At 30.4% G+C, this 19,204-nt stretch overlaps 2 protein-coding genes and 1 long non-coding RNA gene across 3 annotated transcripts; all 3 read left to right on the top strand.

Moving 5' to 3' along the window:
• The first annotated feature begins 546 nt into the window (after positions 1-546).
• Positions 547-1,146, top strand: LOC102594944 (uncharacterized). The gene has a single exon (XM_006340937.2). It carries the CDS (start codon positions 602-604, stop codon positions 911-913), a length of 312 nt encoding a protein of 103 aa, XP_006340999.1. The 5' UTR covers positions 547-601; the 3' UTR covers positions 914-1,146.
• A 5,155-nt stretch (positions 1,147-6,301) lies between these two features.
• LOC107059403 (uncharacterized) lies at positions 6,302-9,177 on the top strand. The gene is made up of 2 exons (XR_001472641.1): positions 6,302-6,727; positions 8,970-9,177. It is a non-coding gene; the product is annotated as an uncharacterized lncRNA (long non-coding RNA).
• A 5,523-nt stretch (positions 9,178-14,700) lies between these two features.
• LOC102605475 (wall-associated receptor kinase-like 20) lies at positions 14,701-18,803 on the top strand. The gene is made up of 3 exons (XM_006341137.1): positions 14,701-15,424; positions 17,187-17,243; positions 17,740-18,803. Exons 1-3 carry the CDS (start codon positions 14,701-14,703, stop codon positions 18,801-18,803), a joined length of 1,845 nt encoding a protein of 614 aa, XP_006341199.1.
• The last annotated feature ends 401 nt before the right edge of the window (positions 18,804-19,204 follow it).

The following is a 19,204-nucleotide window of genomic DNA, read 5'->3' as shown; positions in this document are numbered from 1 at the left end:
TATACTGAGATACATTGTATTCACACGCTTAATAAGTACGTCCACACATACACAATATTTCTATCCAACTATATCTATTCGAATAATAAATATATATGCGTATCTATTATAAATAAAAACAAAAACCTCAAATTATTATTAAATACTAGTATAATTTTTTTAAAAAAGTTATTACCTCAATAAATATAGGACCTTAATTTTTTCATATTATTTACCTTACATTTTTTTTTGTTTCCTACTTTCCCACCCGATGTCCATATTGAAGTCCGATTAAATTTAAATTCACATTAAAAAATTTCACATTAGAGATAAAACACTCCCTATCAAAATGATTTCGTATTCCGAGAAACTCAAACTCGAAACCTGTTCATTTATTTACCATACTAATCGTGCCTCATGTTTTTTTTTTTTTTTTTAAATCGTGCTTGATTGTCAGCTTGACTAAGAATTGACAGCTGGACTCTAACCACTACGCCACGCCATCCTCCTCTTCTTTTAAAAACCCCTCTTCCCCTTCCAAAATTCTCCAAATTACCAAAAATAAATAAAACTAAACTACCGAAATTCAAAAAAAAATCCAATATATTTTTTTTTTACAAAAATGGAAGGATTAATTCCATTTGTTTACAAAGCAATAATGGATTACAAAAATGGAGGCCAAATTGCTACTGGTTCACCAAGATGGATGAATAATGATTCGCCGTTATTGGGTTCTTACATGAGACTTCCAGGCGGGTCGGGTCGGTTTGAGAATTCCGATATACAGTTATTCGGGTCACCGGATAATGAGTTTTCGATGAATTCGTCGTCAGCTTCTTCTTCATCAGTCGCCGCCGGTAAGAGATCAATGGTTTCCGGTGGATCACCGACGGCGAGGTGTCACTGGATTTCTACTCGTGCTGTAAACAGATAAATTACATATTATTTTGAAAAAAGGTCAAAAATATAAAGTGGGTATTTTTAATTTAAAGAAAAATGGAAAATGTGTGAAAAAAGGTGTGTTAGTTTTTTTTTTTTTTTTTTAGTTTGGTGAAAGTAAAGTGTAAAGGATAACCCAAAAGGGACCTTACAATTTATGTGTTCTTATGTGAAAAATCAAAGTGTATATTACTACTTTGTTAAGAAGCAAATATTCATTTTATTTTATCTTTTTCTCTCTAATTGTTTGATTCAAATTTCAAGTATTGGATATGTTAAGTTCTTGAGTCTAATTAAATACGAGTTTAAACTAGTGTTTGATCATATATTCTAAAGATTTATTTTTAAATATTTGTTTGTCATGAAATTTACTCTAAGATTTGAATCTTATCATTTTAACTATGATATATCAAAAATTAAAATTAAGAAAATGCCAAAAAAAAAATATTACTTCTTTAAGTAGACTAGAAAAAATAGTACCATAAATAAATTGAAACGAGGTCACTATAACTTGTAAGTTTGATGTTAGTAACAGATGGAAAGAGTGTGGAAAGAAGTGTTTCTGCTGTAAATTGGATGCTCACATTAATATGTTTAGTGGTGTAAGATTAATACACACATAAAATGTCATGTGGTGTATACTAATTAGCCATTTGATATATTTGGTTCCCAAAGTATATACATGGCAAGATGATATCCATGTATTACACTTTGGGCACAAGTAATACAACTATATATATCCCTATTCTTGTAAAAAAAAAAAGGGCAAGAGTAAGTGAAAGAAATTACTACGCATACTTCTCATCTTTCTTATGATTTTAATATTTTGTCTTTATTACGAAGTTCTAATCGCATGTTGATCTCTTACTCCAAAGGTTTTTTTTAATTTAATTTCTTCACTAAGAAAAAAAATAAAATATCATTATTGAGTAGTTTATATATTTATTGATTTGGGTGATTAAAAGTAATATGCTTGATATAATCTCATATTGATTCCATTCTCTTCTATTCTTTCCTAAAATTCATTTGTTTTTGATCTTTTTTTGTTGAATCTATAGTTACTTCTAATCGGCTATTTTTTTAGGTGAGATTAAATTATTGGACTAATTGAATCATTACTAGTAAGTTCTTTAACATTATTCTTGAAGTTAAAAAGGCCAATAATAGATACTATGAGTTTTAAGAATTAAATCAAGTTGTTGGATTGTTTCTTGTTCTCGTGATAATAGAGTATGATTCTTGAAGATCTTGATATTGCAATTTTCCACCATGGATAATTTATCGTGGCTTTTATATATTTATTTATACAAAAAAAAAATTGTAATATGAGAGTCAAGGTAAGTTAAGTTTAAATTTGATTTTGCTATGAAGTAATTACTTTCTTTAGAACCAAAGAAAGGATTTGATTTTTATCATCAATATATTTATATTGCAGGCAATTAATAGATGCCTTACATAAGATTCATATTAAATCACATACTTATCAATAAATTGATGGAAAGACTTCTTAATTTACAAAAAGAATGATATTATTGTTCAATTCTTATGTCTTGTTGAGATCTAATTGCATATTCTCCGTTTTGAAAATCCTATATTATTTTTCCTTATAAAGGTGATGTGGGTTACTGAAGGAAAGTTGCAATTATTAAAACAACTCTACTCCCTCCTTGTAAAGGAATTGTACTACTGCGAAAAAAAAAGGGAGGGACTATATATAACTTGAAAATAATTTATCTTAGTATTATTTCTACTAGAATATGAAGAAATTATTTTAAGCCTTTGTTTCAACTTTTACATTGAATGTTTTATATATTAACAACTTACTGTATTACATGTGTTATATAAAGAGATTGAATACATTAATTTGTTTGACTTTAACAATTTTTAAACTTTGATTTATGTAATTCTAACAATTTTGTTTCAAAAGAGAAGAGAATTGAAGTATAAAAGAGCAAATTTATTTTGTTTCTATAAGTGAACATAATATTCTTTTAAATGTTTATGAGTGAATCATGTTACACCTTGACTTATTACCTCATTGGTTAAGGGTAAAATGATGAATTCAAGTTTCATCGAATCAAGAAGGTAAGATGTTGGATTTAAGTCCTAATGCACCATAGTGATGACATAATGATGACTGAGCAAACTAATGTGCTCTTGATGAAAATTATGAAACACATGATTTTGCTCCATTCTCAAAAATGAATGTGGTAGCAGTACATGATAAGTCTAAAAGATGACTATGAGACTGTATAATGAATGTGGGTGTAACAAAAGACAAATTAATAATAATCATCATTGTGGTAAAAATGAAGAACACTGTAATTTTTCCAAATAGTCCTTCAAAATATGAATGTCATCAAAATGGTATGAAAGGTCATTAGAAACATGTTTGATATGAGACCTAATAATTTGATAAGTTTATAAATCCTCCATCAAAGAAAAGGATGAAAAAGTGGTGATACACTTGACTTCCAAAGGTGATGTCGAGGTATGTCATATGAATATAATAAATTTCAAAGCATGACAATGAACTTCTAATGAAAGGAATAATTATGAAGCATGTATATATGATTATGGTCAATTCCTTGAAGAGAATGTGACTTGTGGCAAGTATCATGAAAAGTGGACCATTCTTGAAAATGAATGTGTCAAGAAATGATGAAAATTATAAATAAGGACATACTCATGTATGATTTAATAAATATCACAACTCACCTCTATGAGAGGTTAGAGAGAAATAAAGAAATTTTATGTTGGTACAAGTGGTCATTGGTCAAGTACTTTTAGTACATCACAAATAGTGTGATACATTTTATTATGAACTATCAAAATGACAAAAGAAGGAATAATTCTTGACCACAAAAAATTGTCATTGAATATGTATCTCTGTACGTCAAATATATTTTGCCAAATATTAAACAAAAGGGAGGAGATACTAATGACAAAAGTAAATCAAGAAACAAGTTTTGCTTGTAATGATTTTGACCATGACAATAATGATATAGATTTCTCCTTGAAAGAGATGTTCACCACAAAAACAATGTTATGAAATATGTGGTAGTATCAAATGTCAATTGTGAGCTTTGGTGAGCTATTGTGTTACTACTCAAAGAAATAAAATTGCTCATGCTATTGAAATTGTAGTAAGTCTTAAATGAAACTTTTTAAGTTTCAAAGAAATAGTAAAAAATAATAATATTGAGACTATAAATTATGGAATGATTTACGATCTTCATATTACTATAATCAAAGTGGGTTATAAATATTTATGTGAAAGATTACCCATTTTTTCATGTTTTTTGTGGTAACTAAATATGAGTATGATGATGGAATCACATGCAAAATAAACTAGAAGTTTATTGAAATAAATATCAGTTGGCATGATCGGTTGACGACCACCCGGTTCAAATACGATACGAAAATAAATGAGAATTCATGTGGTTATGTATATTGAAGAAATAATAAATTCTTCAAGAATTCTCTTGCGTTGTTTATTCTCATGATAAAATTATCACTGTACCAGCTAAGGTTGAGATTGTATCTCCCAAAATTTTGAAATATATAAAAAGGTGAATATGGGCCTGTTCACCTGTCATGTGAACCATTTACTATTAGATAGATGCATGTATGTTATGGTCACATGCACTTTATCATCAACTTGCAATTTAATTTTTGCAGAGGTTGTTTGCTCGAATTTAAATCAAGAGCACATTTCAAATTATAAAATTATAGTGATGATGCTGGTTAATATCCAAGTGGTTTAAGCAGAAATTATATGCCTTCAATTATAACTAAACCATTGGTTATGAGAACAAAACTCCCCAAAGGAATTTGGTATAAGATGTGTTATTTAAAGTGTAGCAACACTTGTACGTATTAAGCCAACAAGGTTCCCCTATCACAATTGATTCAGGGTCAGGAACCAAATAATTCTTATCTAAAAATTTAAATATGCGATATATAATTTCATTGCTCCACCATTGCACAATGCACGAAGATGAGTCCCCAAATAAGGTTGGGCGAATGTTAGATTCTCTAACATTAGGGGGAGGAATGATAAGCAACTGGAAAATAATTTATACATAATGAATTATTATTGGTATTGATATGATCCTCGTTGAAAAAATAATTTAAATCAATTGTCAGTCACATTCACTGACCCTATGTTATAATCCAGTTATAAATGCTCCAAAGAAAAATCTTTGAAGGACATAATTTATGGTATGCCTGAAGCGTAATAGATAAATCGATTCGAAAGATAAAATATCTGAAAGAAGAAAAAGAAGAGGAGCAAATGATCAAGATGGTCATAATAATGAGGCAAGTGCTTTAGAAATAGCACCATGACATAACACTTCATAAAACCTTGGCAAAGGTTCAAGTACCTGAAAATGATGAAAAATAAAGAAAATTTGATAAGTTATGTCTAATTAGAATCGATATCAAATAAACCATCGACGATATCTTTAATATAATATAGCGCTTAAAATTATAAATGGCGATGAGGATCTTGATATTAAATATGTCGAAAGTTGACAGATAAGTGATTGGCCAAAGAAAATACAATTCAAGTATATTTTTTTATTCACTTGAAAAAGTGATGTTTTGGACTTATTTTATCCATATACCAAGATATAATGTCACTGGGATACAAATGAATGAATTATTGTGCGATAATAAAATTATAAAATATAAAGCATGACTTGTGCAATTGAAAATAAAGTTTTGCAAAAGTTTTGACATAATTTTATGGATGTATTCTCCTAAGATGGATGCAGTGAGGTTGTTGACACCCAATTTTGACTGACCTTTGGCAATTTTGGAAATGCTATTTGGATTAAATACGTATTTTTAAAAATATGTCGAGTTTAAAATTTTAGTCGATTTTGTCAAAAAAAAATAAAAAAAAAATTGTATTTTAATAAGCTTGATTTATAAAAAATTATTGTATCTATTAATTAAATTATTTTATTTTTATATTTATCGATAGTTCAACTCGGAAAATAATTACCTATTTAAATGTTTTAAGAAATTAGATGTGTATAATATATGGAAATATTTTAAAATATGTAGTACTTTAATTGAATAGCATTTCTTTGATTTTCATCCAAATCATTTAAAACTTAGCCTATCTTACTCTAATCCCTTGCAATTCTAGCCATTCTAATTCAATTGTCATTTCAATTATAGCCATATAGTTGATTGCAATTTTAGCCTTTTCTTATCTCAATTTTTCAGATCTCAAATATCCTCTTTTAATCGTAGCCGTCCGTCTAAATCATATCATCCAAGATTAAATCACATGCGTCTATTCAATTTTAAATCGATGGTCCGGATTTGATCCTCTTATTTTCCTATTTTACATCTAATGAACTCCTAACCCTAAAAGATTTTTCATCCTCTTCTTCCTCTCTAAGATCAGCCGCCTCTCCCTCTTATCCTTCACCTTCGTTCTCTCCATTTTTTCCGGCGAGACAACCACCAACGAAGCCGGCAGCTGCTGGCCTCCATCGTTTCGCCATCCGCCTCCTCTCCTCTCCGCCTTTTTTCTCCTCTCTCCCGTCAGCAGCCACCGGCGAGCAGGACCAGCAACAGCAGCAGGCTCCACCGGCAAGAAAACAGCAACCAGCAGCACCTCCGACCGGCGAGGGCTCCGAGCAACCAGCAGCCGCAGAAGCCACCAGCAACAGCAAACTCCGACTCTGGCAGATACTTCTCTGGCCAGCGAACAGCAGCTCCGGCAGGTGACCTCCGGCGAATCCACAAAGTATTTCGATAAGGACAGATCTTTACAGATCTGTCCCAGGTATAAACTCTTTCCTTTAAGACTTAAATATTGATAATGTGGGCTGCTGTTCTATGTTAATATCAATATTTTCGTTAGTATATTATGTTAGAACTCCATCTTGTGTGTGTATTTAAGTCAGGGCCGTCTTAACCCCTAGGCCACTAAAGCCATCGCTTGGGGCCCCATATTTTTTGGGGCCCCCATTTTTAAAAAACAATTACTTATATATATTATTTTTAAAAATAAATAAATTATATGTACTATAAGTGCTATGATTTCTACTAAAGAAATTGCATATGACATGAATACAAATATAATTTTCGTAAGAAACAATTTGATGAAAATATGGATAACGAAATCACTAAGTCCCTCGAAGAATCTTTAGAGTTGATTACGTTATATATGTAGAGTAGATCAAACTATTTTTTCACTTTAAAATAGATTTGAACCAATTGAAGCATATAAAAATATTTTTGATTTCTTATTTAGTGGTAAAATATTGAGATTACTAGATGATGAAATTTTTTTAAAAATATTGTCTTAACCTTTTTTTTTAAAATATTGTCTTAACCTTGAACTTTCTTTAACACATACTAGTTATTCTGAATTGATGGTTTAGATTTATTTTTTGAAGTAAAAGTGTTAAAGATAAACAATACAAGTAGAAGATAATGATGTAATGAAAATACTCAATCAAATAAAAGATTTGATTCTTTTCCAAATACACATATTGTGTTAACAGTTCATAACCATTGCCTCAACCAAATTTTTCTTCGTTCGAAATTAAAATTGATTAAATCTTCTTTAAGATCAACAATGTCTCAAGATAGATTGAATGAATTAGCTATATTATCAATTGAAAAGGAATTATTAAAATAAATTGATTATAAACAATACTTAATGACTTTGCATCTGAAATAGCTAGAAAAATATATTTTAAATAAAAGAACATATGATGAAAAAAAATTTAGGGCCCCTCTCTTAAATTTCGCTTTAGGCCCCCCAATGTTGTTGAGTCGGCCTTGATTTAAGTGTAATTTTGCCACGGTTTAATATGGTTTTGATGTTCAAGCTATATGTGATTGAGTTGGGAGTTGCTATTAATAATAGTATAGCAAGAAATTGCATAATGTTCCTCTTGCTTGTTTTCCTCCATCTTGAATCTGATTTTGGCAGATTTGGATAGAGATTTTAATTAGCTTCATGATCATTGTGATTATACCTTTATTTGTTTATCAATATTGCTCTTGTGACAATGACTGTTGGTGTAAACTGTTTATAGGATACGATTAATATATTTACGCCTTCTTGATATAACAAAATCGATAAGCCTTCACTGTCCTTCCTTCTACATAAAATATATACATATAGGTCTCCTTGCTTGAATTTCTCCATAATTCCGATTTTAGTTGATACCTTTATTGGATTCTTTGTCTTATATTTGGACTAATGCTTGCTGGTTTAACTTGTCACCTAATTGACAATTTGAAATTAATTCTTACCGTATGCCACTCTATTTTTACTTGCCCGATTGACGTATTTTGAGCTGTAATCATGCATTCCCTTTGAATCAATTATCACTTGTCTTACTTGATTTCACATATCATCTGTCTGTAAATTGAGCATGTTACCTTAATTAAAATTGGTAGATTTCTTACTTGTTTATATATGGTAAAAAATAAATCAAAATAAGTCTAATTTTGGCTCTCCTTTAAAATAAGGAAAATTTATTATAATTGACTCATTGTTTATTTCCTTTCCTTATGGTAGTGCCCTCTCACCCAGTATAAATAGGACCCTTCCGGATACCTCTAGGGGGTCACTCACGGTTAAATACTCTCATACTTAGATTACATCTTGACTTTGCTCAATACTTGAATACTAAAAATACATATTGCTCTCTCTATTCTTTAAAATAGAATTAAGTTTTCCGGTAAACAAAAAGCTCCTCTATACTTGCTATTTTGCTGTGTTTGGGTCGATTATTGGATTAAGTGTGGATCTTCATTGCTGATTTCTTTTACTGCGTAATTGGTTAGTTCCTTTTTATTAGTTAATCTTATTTTCTGCATTGGTCGTATTATACATGGTTGAAATAAATAAAAAGGAGCATCCGGGTTAGTTTCCTTATCCCTCACTCCGAAGCGTGGTTTTATATGACTTGGTGAATTGCGTGTGTTTGCTGTAAATTATTTTATGTGTCTATCTAATAGTTATTATCATGCTAAGATCTCGTGTTGAGTTTTATTCTATTAAACAGGTTTCGAACTTGAAGTTCAAATCGAAGAGTCGCCATGATACGAGATTACTCAATTTCTGTTTTTTTTTTTTTACTTTGTACTTATTATTTATTGCGGTTTGTAATAATCTTGTAGCAACTCTAACTCCATTATATACGTGAAGTATTTTGGGGGATCATCTAGGGGGGAATGGAATATGTGCTAATTGTTTCCTTTTTCTTAGTTTTATTTTTACTATGTGTGATTGTTATGAATAATCTACCTATTGCTAGAGTTGTAAATCTGGAAAGCATGTCAGAATATCGCAATAATGGACTTAAAATCAATCCTTTACGTGTACAACGTGCCTTGTTTTAAAACCAATCAACTCGTAATAAATTCAAGTATTTGCGCAATCTGCTTTTCTGAATATTTTTGTAGCATCTTAATTAGTTGACTTGAATCAATTAAAGTTTAAACGGATTTAAGCAATTGCTGCATGTTGACTAACCAGTTAAATAAACCAGATCGCTAATGAACTTTAAATAAATAAATTTTGAATTTGTTATAATCTACTTCTTTTTTTCTGTATTAAAACGTCTCGCCAGTGCTAGATATCATGCCTATAGGATTTATATAAATTTTGATATAATTTGAGCATAGTGTTTATGTATTAAGATCAGAGATTAATTTTGGCTTGTTCACTTAGAAACCATGCTTGTAGGATCTAATAATTAAGTTTCTCTTTTGAAATTTTTGCACGTTAATGATTTTAGAATGTCTTAGAAATCTTGCCCATAGGATTTAATTAATAAAGTTGATATTGACTAATCAATGAATTTTTCATCATGTTTAAAAAATAAGTCGGCTGCACATCTCTTGCTCACTGTTTTGCTAATCCCGCATCTGCAATAATCTTCTGGTCACTTGAAGTAAATCAATTAATCTCCAGCCTGTTTAATCTTAAAATCTGTCTTTGATAAAATCTGCTACTGTTCTAAAAAGCAATTTTCTACTTTTGCTATGTGTTTACCCCAATTAAAATCAGCTATTGATTAATTTCTGCATTTAATAAATTGTTTGTTATTTAAATAGAAAATCGGCATTAATAATCTGATCAACTATTGCTCTAAAAATTTTATGTCATGCATTCGTGATAATTTTCTGCCGCTTTTAAAATTAGTTTATAACTGCAATTCACTATTTTCTGCATGTGTAATAATATTTCTGCCATCTAAAATCAGTTAAATAACTATCTACATGCTAAAAATGTCTGTTAGTAATTCTGTCTGTTCAATTTGTTACTGTCGTTATGCTACTTGTTTACATGCACACACTTAGCATGAAATCCTTTCACTTTACTTGTGTTTGCTAGCATAATAAATAAAATCTAGAGGCCAACTTGAGATTTTATGTGCTAAATGAAGGTCCTATTTGTTTGACTTGGTGTCTAGGTGGGCCTATTATATTTTGTTTTGTCTACATCCACCATAATAGTAGTCCAATGCCTCTCGGACCTTAAGTGGGGACGCTAGGCACCTTTTAGAGACGAAAAGCATGCGGTGGTGGGGTAGGGGTAGTTTAGGCCCTATGGATATGATGACATCGACTCGGGCTTAAAGCGACAAACCTTGATTTTGTCTGTCCCTACACGGAAGCCTATAAAAAAAATAAAGTCAAGTGCTGATCCTAAAGTCCTTCAGAGTCTCCCTTTCCTTTTCTCCCTTTACTTGTTATAAATATTTGGGGTAGTTTAATATAAAAAAAAATAAAAATTTATTCTATCTCCTCGCTTATCTTTTTATTGTTTGATATCTATTTGTTGACTTATCACTTAGTCTTGCATGCCTATCTAATTAACTAAAGTGCCCTTAATTGCTTAATATTGTTATCACCTAGTTTTCGCATGCTTAATTAAATAAATAAATTGATCTTAATTATTTAATATTAGTTACCACTTAGCAAATCATGTTAATTAATAAAATAACAAATGATGTGACCATACTTGCTACTTGTAACTCCCACATATTGCATGAGACACGGCCGGGACCCACATTTGTGGACCTCGAGGGATGCCTAACACCTTCCCCTCGAGGTAATTTGAACCCTTACCCTGATCTCTGGTTCGTTGACCTTAGCTAGACTTAGTTAGGTTAGATAGGTGCCCTAACGCGCCTTAATTCGTTAGGTGGCGACTCTTCAATCATCCAAAAGCCCAAAAGAGTTGTTAGGTCGTGCATTCCGAAAGGAAAGCCCGTTTTGAGAAAAACGGGGCGCGACAGAGGTTTCTTTCAGTCCGACAATATATGAAAAACTTGAATACGCATAATGAATGGTTATCATGTCTAGCTAGATAGTAAATATTATATGAAAATCCCCGAAGGATTTAAAAGGTTACAAAGTGATTTCATTGAATAGTACCCCAATGATTGTAAGATCGGATAACATAAAGATCAATTTTGATCTCATTAAAATGGTTAGAAAGTACCATGTCATAGTGCAATTGGTGCACTTATGTATCCTTCTATTATTATTCATGGCAAATAATTTTATTAATATGCATGCAAAATCTAACATCATTCTTATCGGTGGAGATATTAGAGTGAATCAAATATCGATATAAATTATTTATTCTAACTAATCATGTCAAGGTTTATAGATTATGAAATTGCAAGAAATCATTTGGTTATATGAAGTTTTGATCTTCAGATAGCTATCAATATTCATGTAGAAATATTGTCATATCATATTATTCTACAAGACAATCAATTTTATTATCATGAAATCTCTGTCACTTGACCATTGCTACAAACAAGTCAAATGAGCAAAATATATTTTACCAAAGTTCTTCTTATTCATGATCTTCAAAAGAAGGAATGTAGCCGATGTTCAACACTTCGTATTCACCAAGGCATTATCAACTTCAACATTTGAGAAGTTGAGATATAAGATTGGACTGCGTCATCTTCGAGTTGTTAAGTGATGTTTTAATCAGGGGGAGTATAATACGCGTTGCAATCTTTTTCCCTTAGCCTAGGTTTTGTCCCACTGGATTTCCCTGGTAAGGTTTTTAATGAGGCAACTATCAATGTGTATTACAACTTACAAGATATGTGTACTATTTTTCCTTCACTAGGATTTTTTCCATAGGATTTTTCCTAGTAAGGTTTTAACGAGGCACATTATGTATTATGACATGGGCATCCAAGGGGGAGTGTTGCAAATTGGATGTCCACACTAATATGTTTAGTGGTGTAAGATTAATACACACACAAAATGCTATGTGGTGTATACTAATTAGTCATTTGATATACTTGGTTCCCAAAGTGTATACATGGCAAGATGATATCCATGTATTACACTTTGGGCACAAGTAATACAACTATATATACCCCTATTCTTGTAACAAAAAAAAGGCAAGAGTAAGTGAAAGAAATTACTACACACACTATTTCTCATCTTTCTTATGATTTTAGTATTTTGTCTTTATTTTATAACAGTTTCATTATTTTTCTATTTTTCAATGATTTTTAGCTTTAGTGCAACTAGAGGTGTTTGGATTGACCTCAAAAGTTGGTCAAACCTACTCTTGAATCAGGTTTTTACTTTTGAAAGTGTTTGACAAATATAAAAAATAACTTAAAATAAGTTAGTAAATGTTTGGCAAGGTCAAGAATGACTTAAAATAAGTTAAAAATTACTTAAAATAGGTCAAAAATAAAAAATAAATCCTACTTTTTATTTTTTGAATTAAAAGTCATTTCAATTTGATTATTTTATTTTTAATTTAAGAATTTTTTTTTAAGTCAATCCAAACAGGTTATAAGTGTAAGGATAACCCAAATGGACCTTACATTTATGTGTTCTTATTATGTGAAAATTCAAAGTGTATATTATTATTACTATATGTGGGTAATTTATTACTGTGTGTTTGATGTTTTATTATGTTATCTTAATTTACAGGACAAAGAAAATCATTTGTTTGCTTCTATGATGTGTTGATTCAATTATTGCATATTTCAAGTTCTTGATAATAGATACGAGTTTAAGAGGGATATCGATTAGGATTGAAGAATCAAAATACGTTGAATTAATAAATTAATTAAGCAGATCAAAATAAATTGACTTTCTATTATTTTTAGTCTAATTTGACTTGACACATCTCTTAAAAAAATATTATTTTACTACATCATCCCATTAAATAATGTATAAGTTCATTTTTCTTACACATTAAGAATCATTTCAATTGAGTGAAATACATTAAGAATCAAAATAAAGCATTACTCGTAAGCCAAAGATATATATACTCGTAATATATACGAAATTTGAACAGTATATATCAAAATAAAGCATTACTCCCAGCTGGCAATATATATTATATGGATAAGGTATAAGTACCGCTATATTATGATCGAAATCCCAGAATAGTTAAGACGTGTGAGATATTTGAATTCCATGTAAGCCAAAAAGGTGTACATAATATATATATATATATATAGGGAAAATCAACTTGATTTCTCTCTAATAATTTCCCTCACATTGGTTATCCAAATCCCTTCCTTCAATTTCTCGACATGATGTGATATCAGATTTTAATTTGTAATATCTCAATAAAATAAAATAAAATAAAAAAGTTATGATAACTCCTTGATGTTCATATATGAATAACAGATCACCCCCACTATATATGTAGATTACATGCATGTGAAAGTATCAATGTTGTCTTGAATTTTTTGTTTTCATTTAGTTGTCATATTTTTCTTTTCGAGTTGTTCTAAAAGAATAGATATATTTTTATAATTGAAAATAATTTAAACTTTGATTTAATTCTTATTTAAATATTTTATATTCACAATTGCCTAATTTTTTTGAGATACAAGTTTTTAAAAGAAAATTCTTTATTTTTATTAGACTTTACGTTATATACATCATCAGTGTAAACAAGAAGTTCACATGACCATCACGTCATTCAAATGATATCTACTCCTTAAAATATGAGATTTGCAATCTTAGAATATAAGACGGGTCGATTACTTGCTACAAACAGACAATGACTTGTATTATGAATCCTTTCATATATTGACGATGCATACAATTTAAGCTCTATTTATTAAATTTTATGCTCAATCAAACAACGTCTTTGCATAGTGCCACGCAGGGGCAGAGCCACCTTGTAGTCAGGGGTACTTCATCTGAATTCCTTTCGACGAAAAATTCTACTATTTATAATACATGATTAAAATAATATTATATATATATATATATATATATTAGATGTCGAACCCCCTTTTGACTAGATCATATGTCTATTTTTTTTATGTCACGTAAATTGAAATAGATGCAAATACGTGTTAATGATCACTCTTTGATCCTCCAATCTTCCTCAGAAATCGTTGTCCCGTTTGTAGAAAACCTAGACACAAAAATTACTTCAATTTGACAACTTTCTGACCTTTGTTGTGTTATTTACAAAAAATAACAAACTTGTGTACTTTTTACGTATGTCGGCCGTCTTGTTTTCGAGACATTGATAATATTTACTAACATTAAAATATTTTTTCCAAAAATAAATAAATAAACATAAATCCCTCTTCCCACTAGTTAATTAAGTTGTACGAGGTTAAATCTAGCCCATCCTCATCAATAAAAACTACATAGAACCATCAATAATTTCCCATTTTCACTAGCTCTTCAATGGAGAAAAAAACATTACTTCTAATCATATTTTTCGTTACGATGATAAATTATACACTTTCATACAAGATCGCAACGATGAATAAACTTATTTGTGACAATTGTGGCAAAATCCCCGTGCCTTACCCATTAAGCACGGGGCCTAATTGTGGCGACCCATTATACAAATTACGTTGCAATGCAGGTACTCTATGGTTCGATACGATGAAAAATTCATCGTACGTTATTTCATCCGTTACCCCACAAATCCAACGATTAGTCATTAAACCACCTACCTCATACCCTAACACATGCCTATCGTCCGATTTTCGCTCCGAGGGAATCCAACTTGACCCGAATCTCCCATTCAACATCACGGCTAGCAACACGATATTGTTATTAAATTGCACGGACTATATGTTGCACTTGCAAGCACCGATAAATTGTTCATCAAGTTGTGTGTGTCATCCTTATGTTGAAAAAAAATTAGAGTGGGCTGCTTGTAGGAAGCAAAGTCTGTGTTGTACATTTAGGACAGGAGGGTCACAAAATGAGTATATGATTAGGGTTCATTCACAAGGGTGTATGGCATATCAAAGTTTTGTTGGATTGGATAGTTCATTGCCAATTGAAAAATGGCCACAACCTGGACTTGAATTAATGTGGCAAATTCCAGATCCACCTATTTGTAAAAAAGAAGTGGATTGCGATGTGTTGAAATATTCTAGGTGTTTGATTGATCCTAAAAATGTTGGAAAGAAGAGGTGTTTTTGCAAGTCTGGACACTATTGGGATGCACAAGGATATTGTCAAAGTAAGTATAGTTCATCTCATATATACTTGATATTCTCTATGTTACGTCAACGTGTTTGAATGAATACGAAATTTTGAAGTATAAAAATATACACTTTTGAAACTTCTTATCTTTAGTATACATACATTCATATTTGTGCATGTAACAGTTCTGGTTGGCTGGTTTAATTGTTAAGATATTGTCTGATTTATTTTAACCTAAAAGACGCAACTCATTTTTATATAAAGTCCCTAACTTTCTTCTTTTTATTTTAATGTGGGTTTCGTTTAAGGTGTAATGTGCATTCTTTCCTTCTTGAAAGACTTACCTTCTGGTCTCCACCATGGGCGTCACAATATAGTTATAATATTATGTTACTAAGGATAAAATGGAAAATTAAAGTCAATTTATTTATAAGCATAAGAAGGTGTTACTTTTTGAAAGTTTAAGTTATGTATACATCATTAAAATGTAGTATTTGCACCATCAATTCACATTTACATGTAGCAACTAATACAATTTATTTTCATTTTGGAGATAACAAATCTTACCTTAAAAGAAGATTTATCTGTAGGTATCTTTGAAGTGACTTGATAATAATAATAAATTTAAAAAATAGCGGTATATATTTAACTTAATACACTTTTTTTTTAGTTAGTTAAAGTAGACTAAAATGGAAATAATGTAGTGTCATGTTAGCTACTACTATGCTCATTTCAGGTGATATGTAATTAAATTAAATTTTTTTTTTGTTCACGTAATTTCTTTATATATTTTTCTTCATTTTAGGATAAGATAAAAAAAATAAAGGAAATGTTCAAAAGGCAAAAACTTAGGCCAAAAAATAATAATCTGTTCTAGCATTACAAAAATTAAAGTTAGGGGATCCTATGGGCATAGAACATGGAGTTTGTTTCTTGATATACCAAGATTGTTGCTGATTTCGACGTATATTCCTATTTATTTATTTTTATCTAGACACACTAATATATATTTAACTTAAAAAACTAATGTAAAACATACACCCTCTATCGCAATATATGTGACATAATTTAATTAGACCAAAAAAAATTTAAGAAAAAGTTAGTGAAACTTGTGATGTAAATTAAAATAAGGTATAGATATTTGTGTGACTATAAATAATCTTATTTAGGATAAAGAAAGCGTGACGTGCCTTTTGAGAATTAAGATAGATTAAAAAAAAATATGTCGCATTAATGTTGTAATTAGTGATAGGTCCATATATTAATTCTGGACAACGTAGATTAATTAATTAATATAATACTCGAAGCAAAACAAATTTCTCAAGTGGACCACATACAAAATTTTGGATTTCAAAAAGAAGGAATTAAATAATTAGTTGTTCATTCAATTTGTTTATGTACTTTAGGTTTTTCTAAAGAAAAACTATGTAAATTCATTGGCTATTGTTTAGGGATTTGTAGTAGATTTTGTATCCTTGCTTCCTGCCCAATCAAATTTACATTACATAGTGAAGATTTAAGAATAATAATAAATTTTAATAATAAATGAAATAATTATTTTATTATATTATTTTTAGTTAATTATTCTTAATATAAATCATATAAATATTGAAAAATGATAGTAGTATTTAATAATAAAATAAAATATGTATAAAATGATTAGCATATTTACATAGTTGGATGTGATCAAATTATAATTAAAATTTGACTCATAAACAGTTTAAGAAATTATCAATTATATAGATTAAAAAAATGTAAAAAATATTTATAAGTTAACTTGACTAATTTTTATTTCTTAATTTACGCAGAATGTCGACATGGCACAGCTTGCAAAATTCGAAGGAACAAAGCGCCTCTTATTGCAGGTTCTCTTTTTTTATTTTCTTATTTTTATCACTTATCCAATTACTCCCTCACTTACTTAATCACTATCGGTTGTTTCAATTGATCATCTGAATATAATAATAAAATATTTTTATTAGATACGTTATATTTAAATTTTGAGAAAAAAAACTTGTGTGTATTCTCAAATACCTATTAGGTAGTTAATTTGACAACATAAAATATGTCATTTCCTTTAATTATATGCATAAGTCTGAACTGAAACACGCTAGAGGTTTTATAGCTTGTTGAGGTTAACACATATAATCAAAAGAGATAACATATTTTAACTGATTAACTTATTAATTACCTAATGGACTATCGAGAACACGAGCAAAAGTTTTTTTAAAATTTAAATTAAAAGGGTCTATTTAGAAACATTTTACTATGTATTCAGAAGTTCATGAACTAGAACAAGCCGTAGTTCGAGTGTATTATAATAAGTGCTAATTCTATATATATTTTTTGTTTCATTTTCAGTTGCTGTTATATCAGTGCTTCTCATGCTCTTAGGTGGATTTTTAGTCCACAGACGTTACCTAATAAAAAGAAGAACAATAAGGTTACTTGTCAAAGAAAGAGAAGAAATATTAAGTGCAAATACAAGTGGAAAATCAGCTAAAGTTTTCTCTGGCAAAGAAATAAAAAAATCAACAAATAATTTTGCCAAAGAAAATCTTTTAGGCACAGGTGGATTTGGTGAAGTATTTAAAGGTACTTTAGATGATGGTACTATAGTTGCAGTTAAAAGAGCGAAACCCGGTAACGCTAAGGGCACGTTACAAGTCCTTAACGAAGTTCGAATTTTGTGCCAAGTGAACCATCGTGGTCTAGTTAGACTACTCGGTTGTTGTGTCGAGCTCGAGTTACCTCTTTTAATTTACGAGTACGTACCTAATGGTACGCTTTTCGAACACCTCCACGTGTTCCGTCTCCGCGAGCGGCCCCCACTTACTTGGTTGAGGCGTCTAGTGATCGCTCAACAAACCGCGGACGGACTCGCGTACCTACACTCGTCGGCCGTTCCGCCGATTTATCATCGCGATGTTAAGTCGAGTAATATTTTACTAGACGATAAGCTCGATGCTAAGGTTTCGGACTTTGGACTATCGAGATTAGTCGAGCTAAGTGAAAGTGAGAACACTCATATCAACACATCCGCTCAGGGTACATTGGGGTACCTCGATCCTGAATACTATCTGAATCTTCAACTTACTGATAGGAGCGATGTTTATAGTTTTGGAGTTGTGCTTCTAGAACTTTTGACGTCTAAAAAGGCAATCGACTTCAATCGAGATGAGGAAAATGTGAATTTGGTTGTGTACATGAAGAGGATCATGGATGGAGAAAAATTGATGGATGTAATTGACCCTTTTATTAAAGATGGGGCAAGTAAAGTGGAACTTGAGACAATTAAGGCTGTAGGGAACTTAGCATCAGCTTGTTTAGATGAAAGGAGACAAAATAGGCCATCAATGAAAGAAGTATCTGATGAACTTGAGTATGTTATTGGTATTGTTAGTGGCCAGGCTTCAAAAAGTTAGATGGATTATTGTAATTTTTGGTTTAATTAATAGAATATGGTGTCATCTTCGATTATGTTACAATCTAATTTTGTTTTATTACATATTCACAACATGAATCTTTTTCTTCAACATTATATATTTGTATTGATCTAAATCTGAAATTGTCTCAATTTTAATGAACACTCAAGGGTGTTGCCTAGCGATCAACCAACAGCGTGGATTAAGATTCATGAGTTTTTAGGTTTGAAGTCCAATAGAGACAAGAATACTAGCTGAGTCCTTCTCATTTGTCCGAATCTTGGTGGACAGAAATATCAAGTAATGTATTAGTGGGAGGTAACAAATACCTTATAACATTAATCGAATGTGTGCAAGTTGATCCGATCACCTCGATTATAAAAAAAATAAATCACAGGTTT

This window comes from Solanum tuberosum, unplaced genomic scaffold (genome assembly GCF_000226075.1).
Source record: "Solanum tuberosum cultivar DM 1-3 516 R44 unplaced genomic scaffold, SolTub_3.0 scf00021, whole genome shotgun sequence".
Classification (NCBI taxonomy): Eukaryota; Viridiplantae; Streptophyta; class Magnoliopsida; order Solanales; family Solanaceae; genus Solanum; species Solanum tuberosum.
The sequence above is the reverse complement of the archived record's forward strand: the minus strand, read 5'-3'. Positions and strand labels throughout refer to the sequence as shown.

Excerpts from the sequence above, each read along its gene's own strand:
- LOC102594944 (XM_006340937.2), top strand. The coding sequence starts at position 602 with ATGGAAGGATTAATTCCATTTGTTTACAAAGCAATAATGGATTACAAA.
- LOC102605475 (XM_006341137.1), top strand. The coding sequence starts at position 14,701 with ATGAATAAACTTATTTGTGACAATTGTGGCAAAATCCCCGTGCCTTAC. Across the intron at positions 15,425-17,186 it reads ATATTGTCAAAGTAAGTATA|AATGTCGACATGGCACAGCT; the intron begins GTTCATCTCATA and ends TAATTTACGCAG. Across the intron at positions 17,244-17,739 it reads CAAAGCGCCTCTTATTGCAG|TTGCTGTTATATCAGTGCTT; the intron begins GTTCTCTTTTTT and ends TTTCATTTTCAG.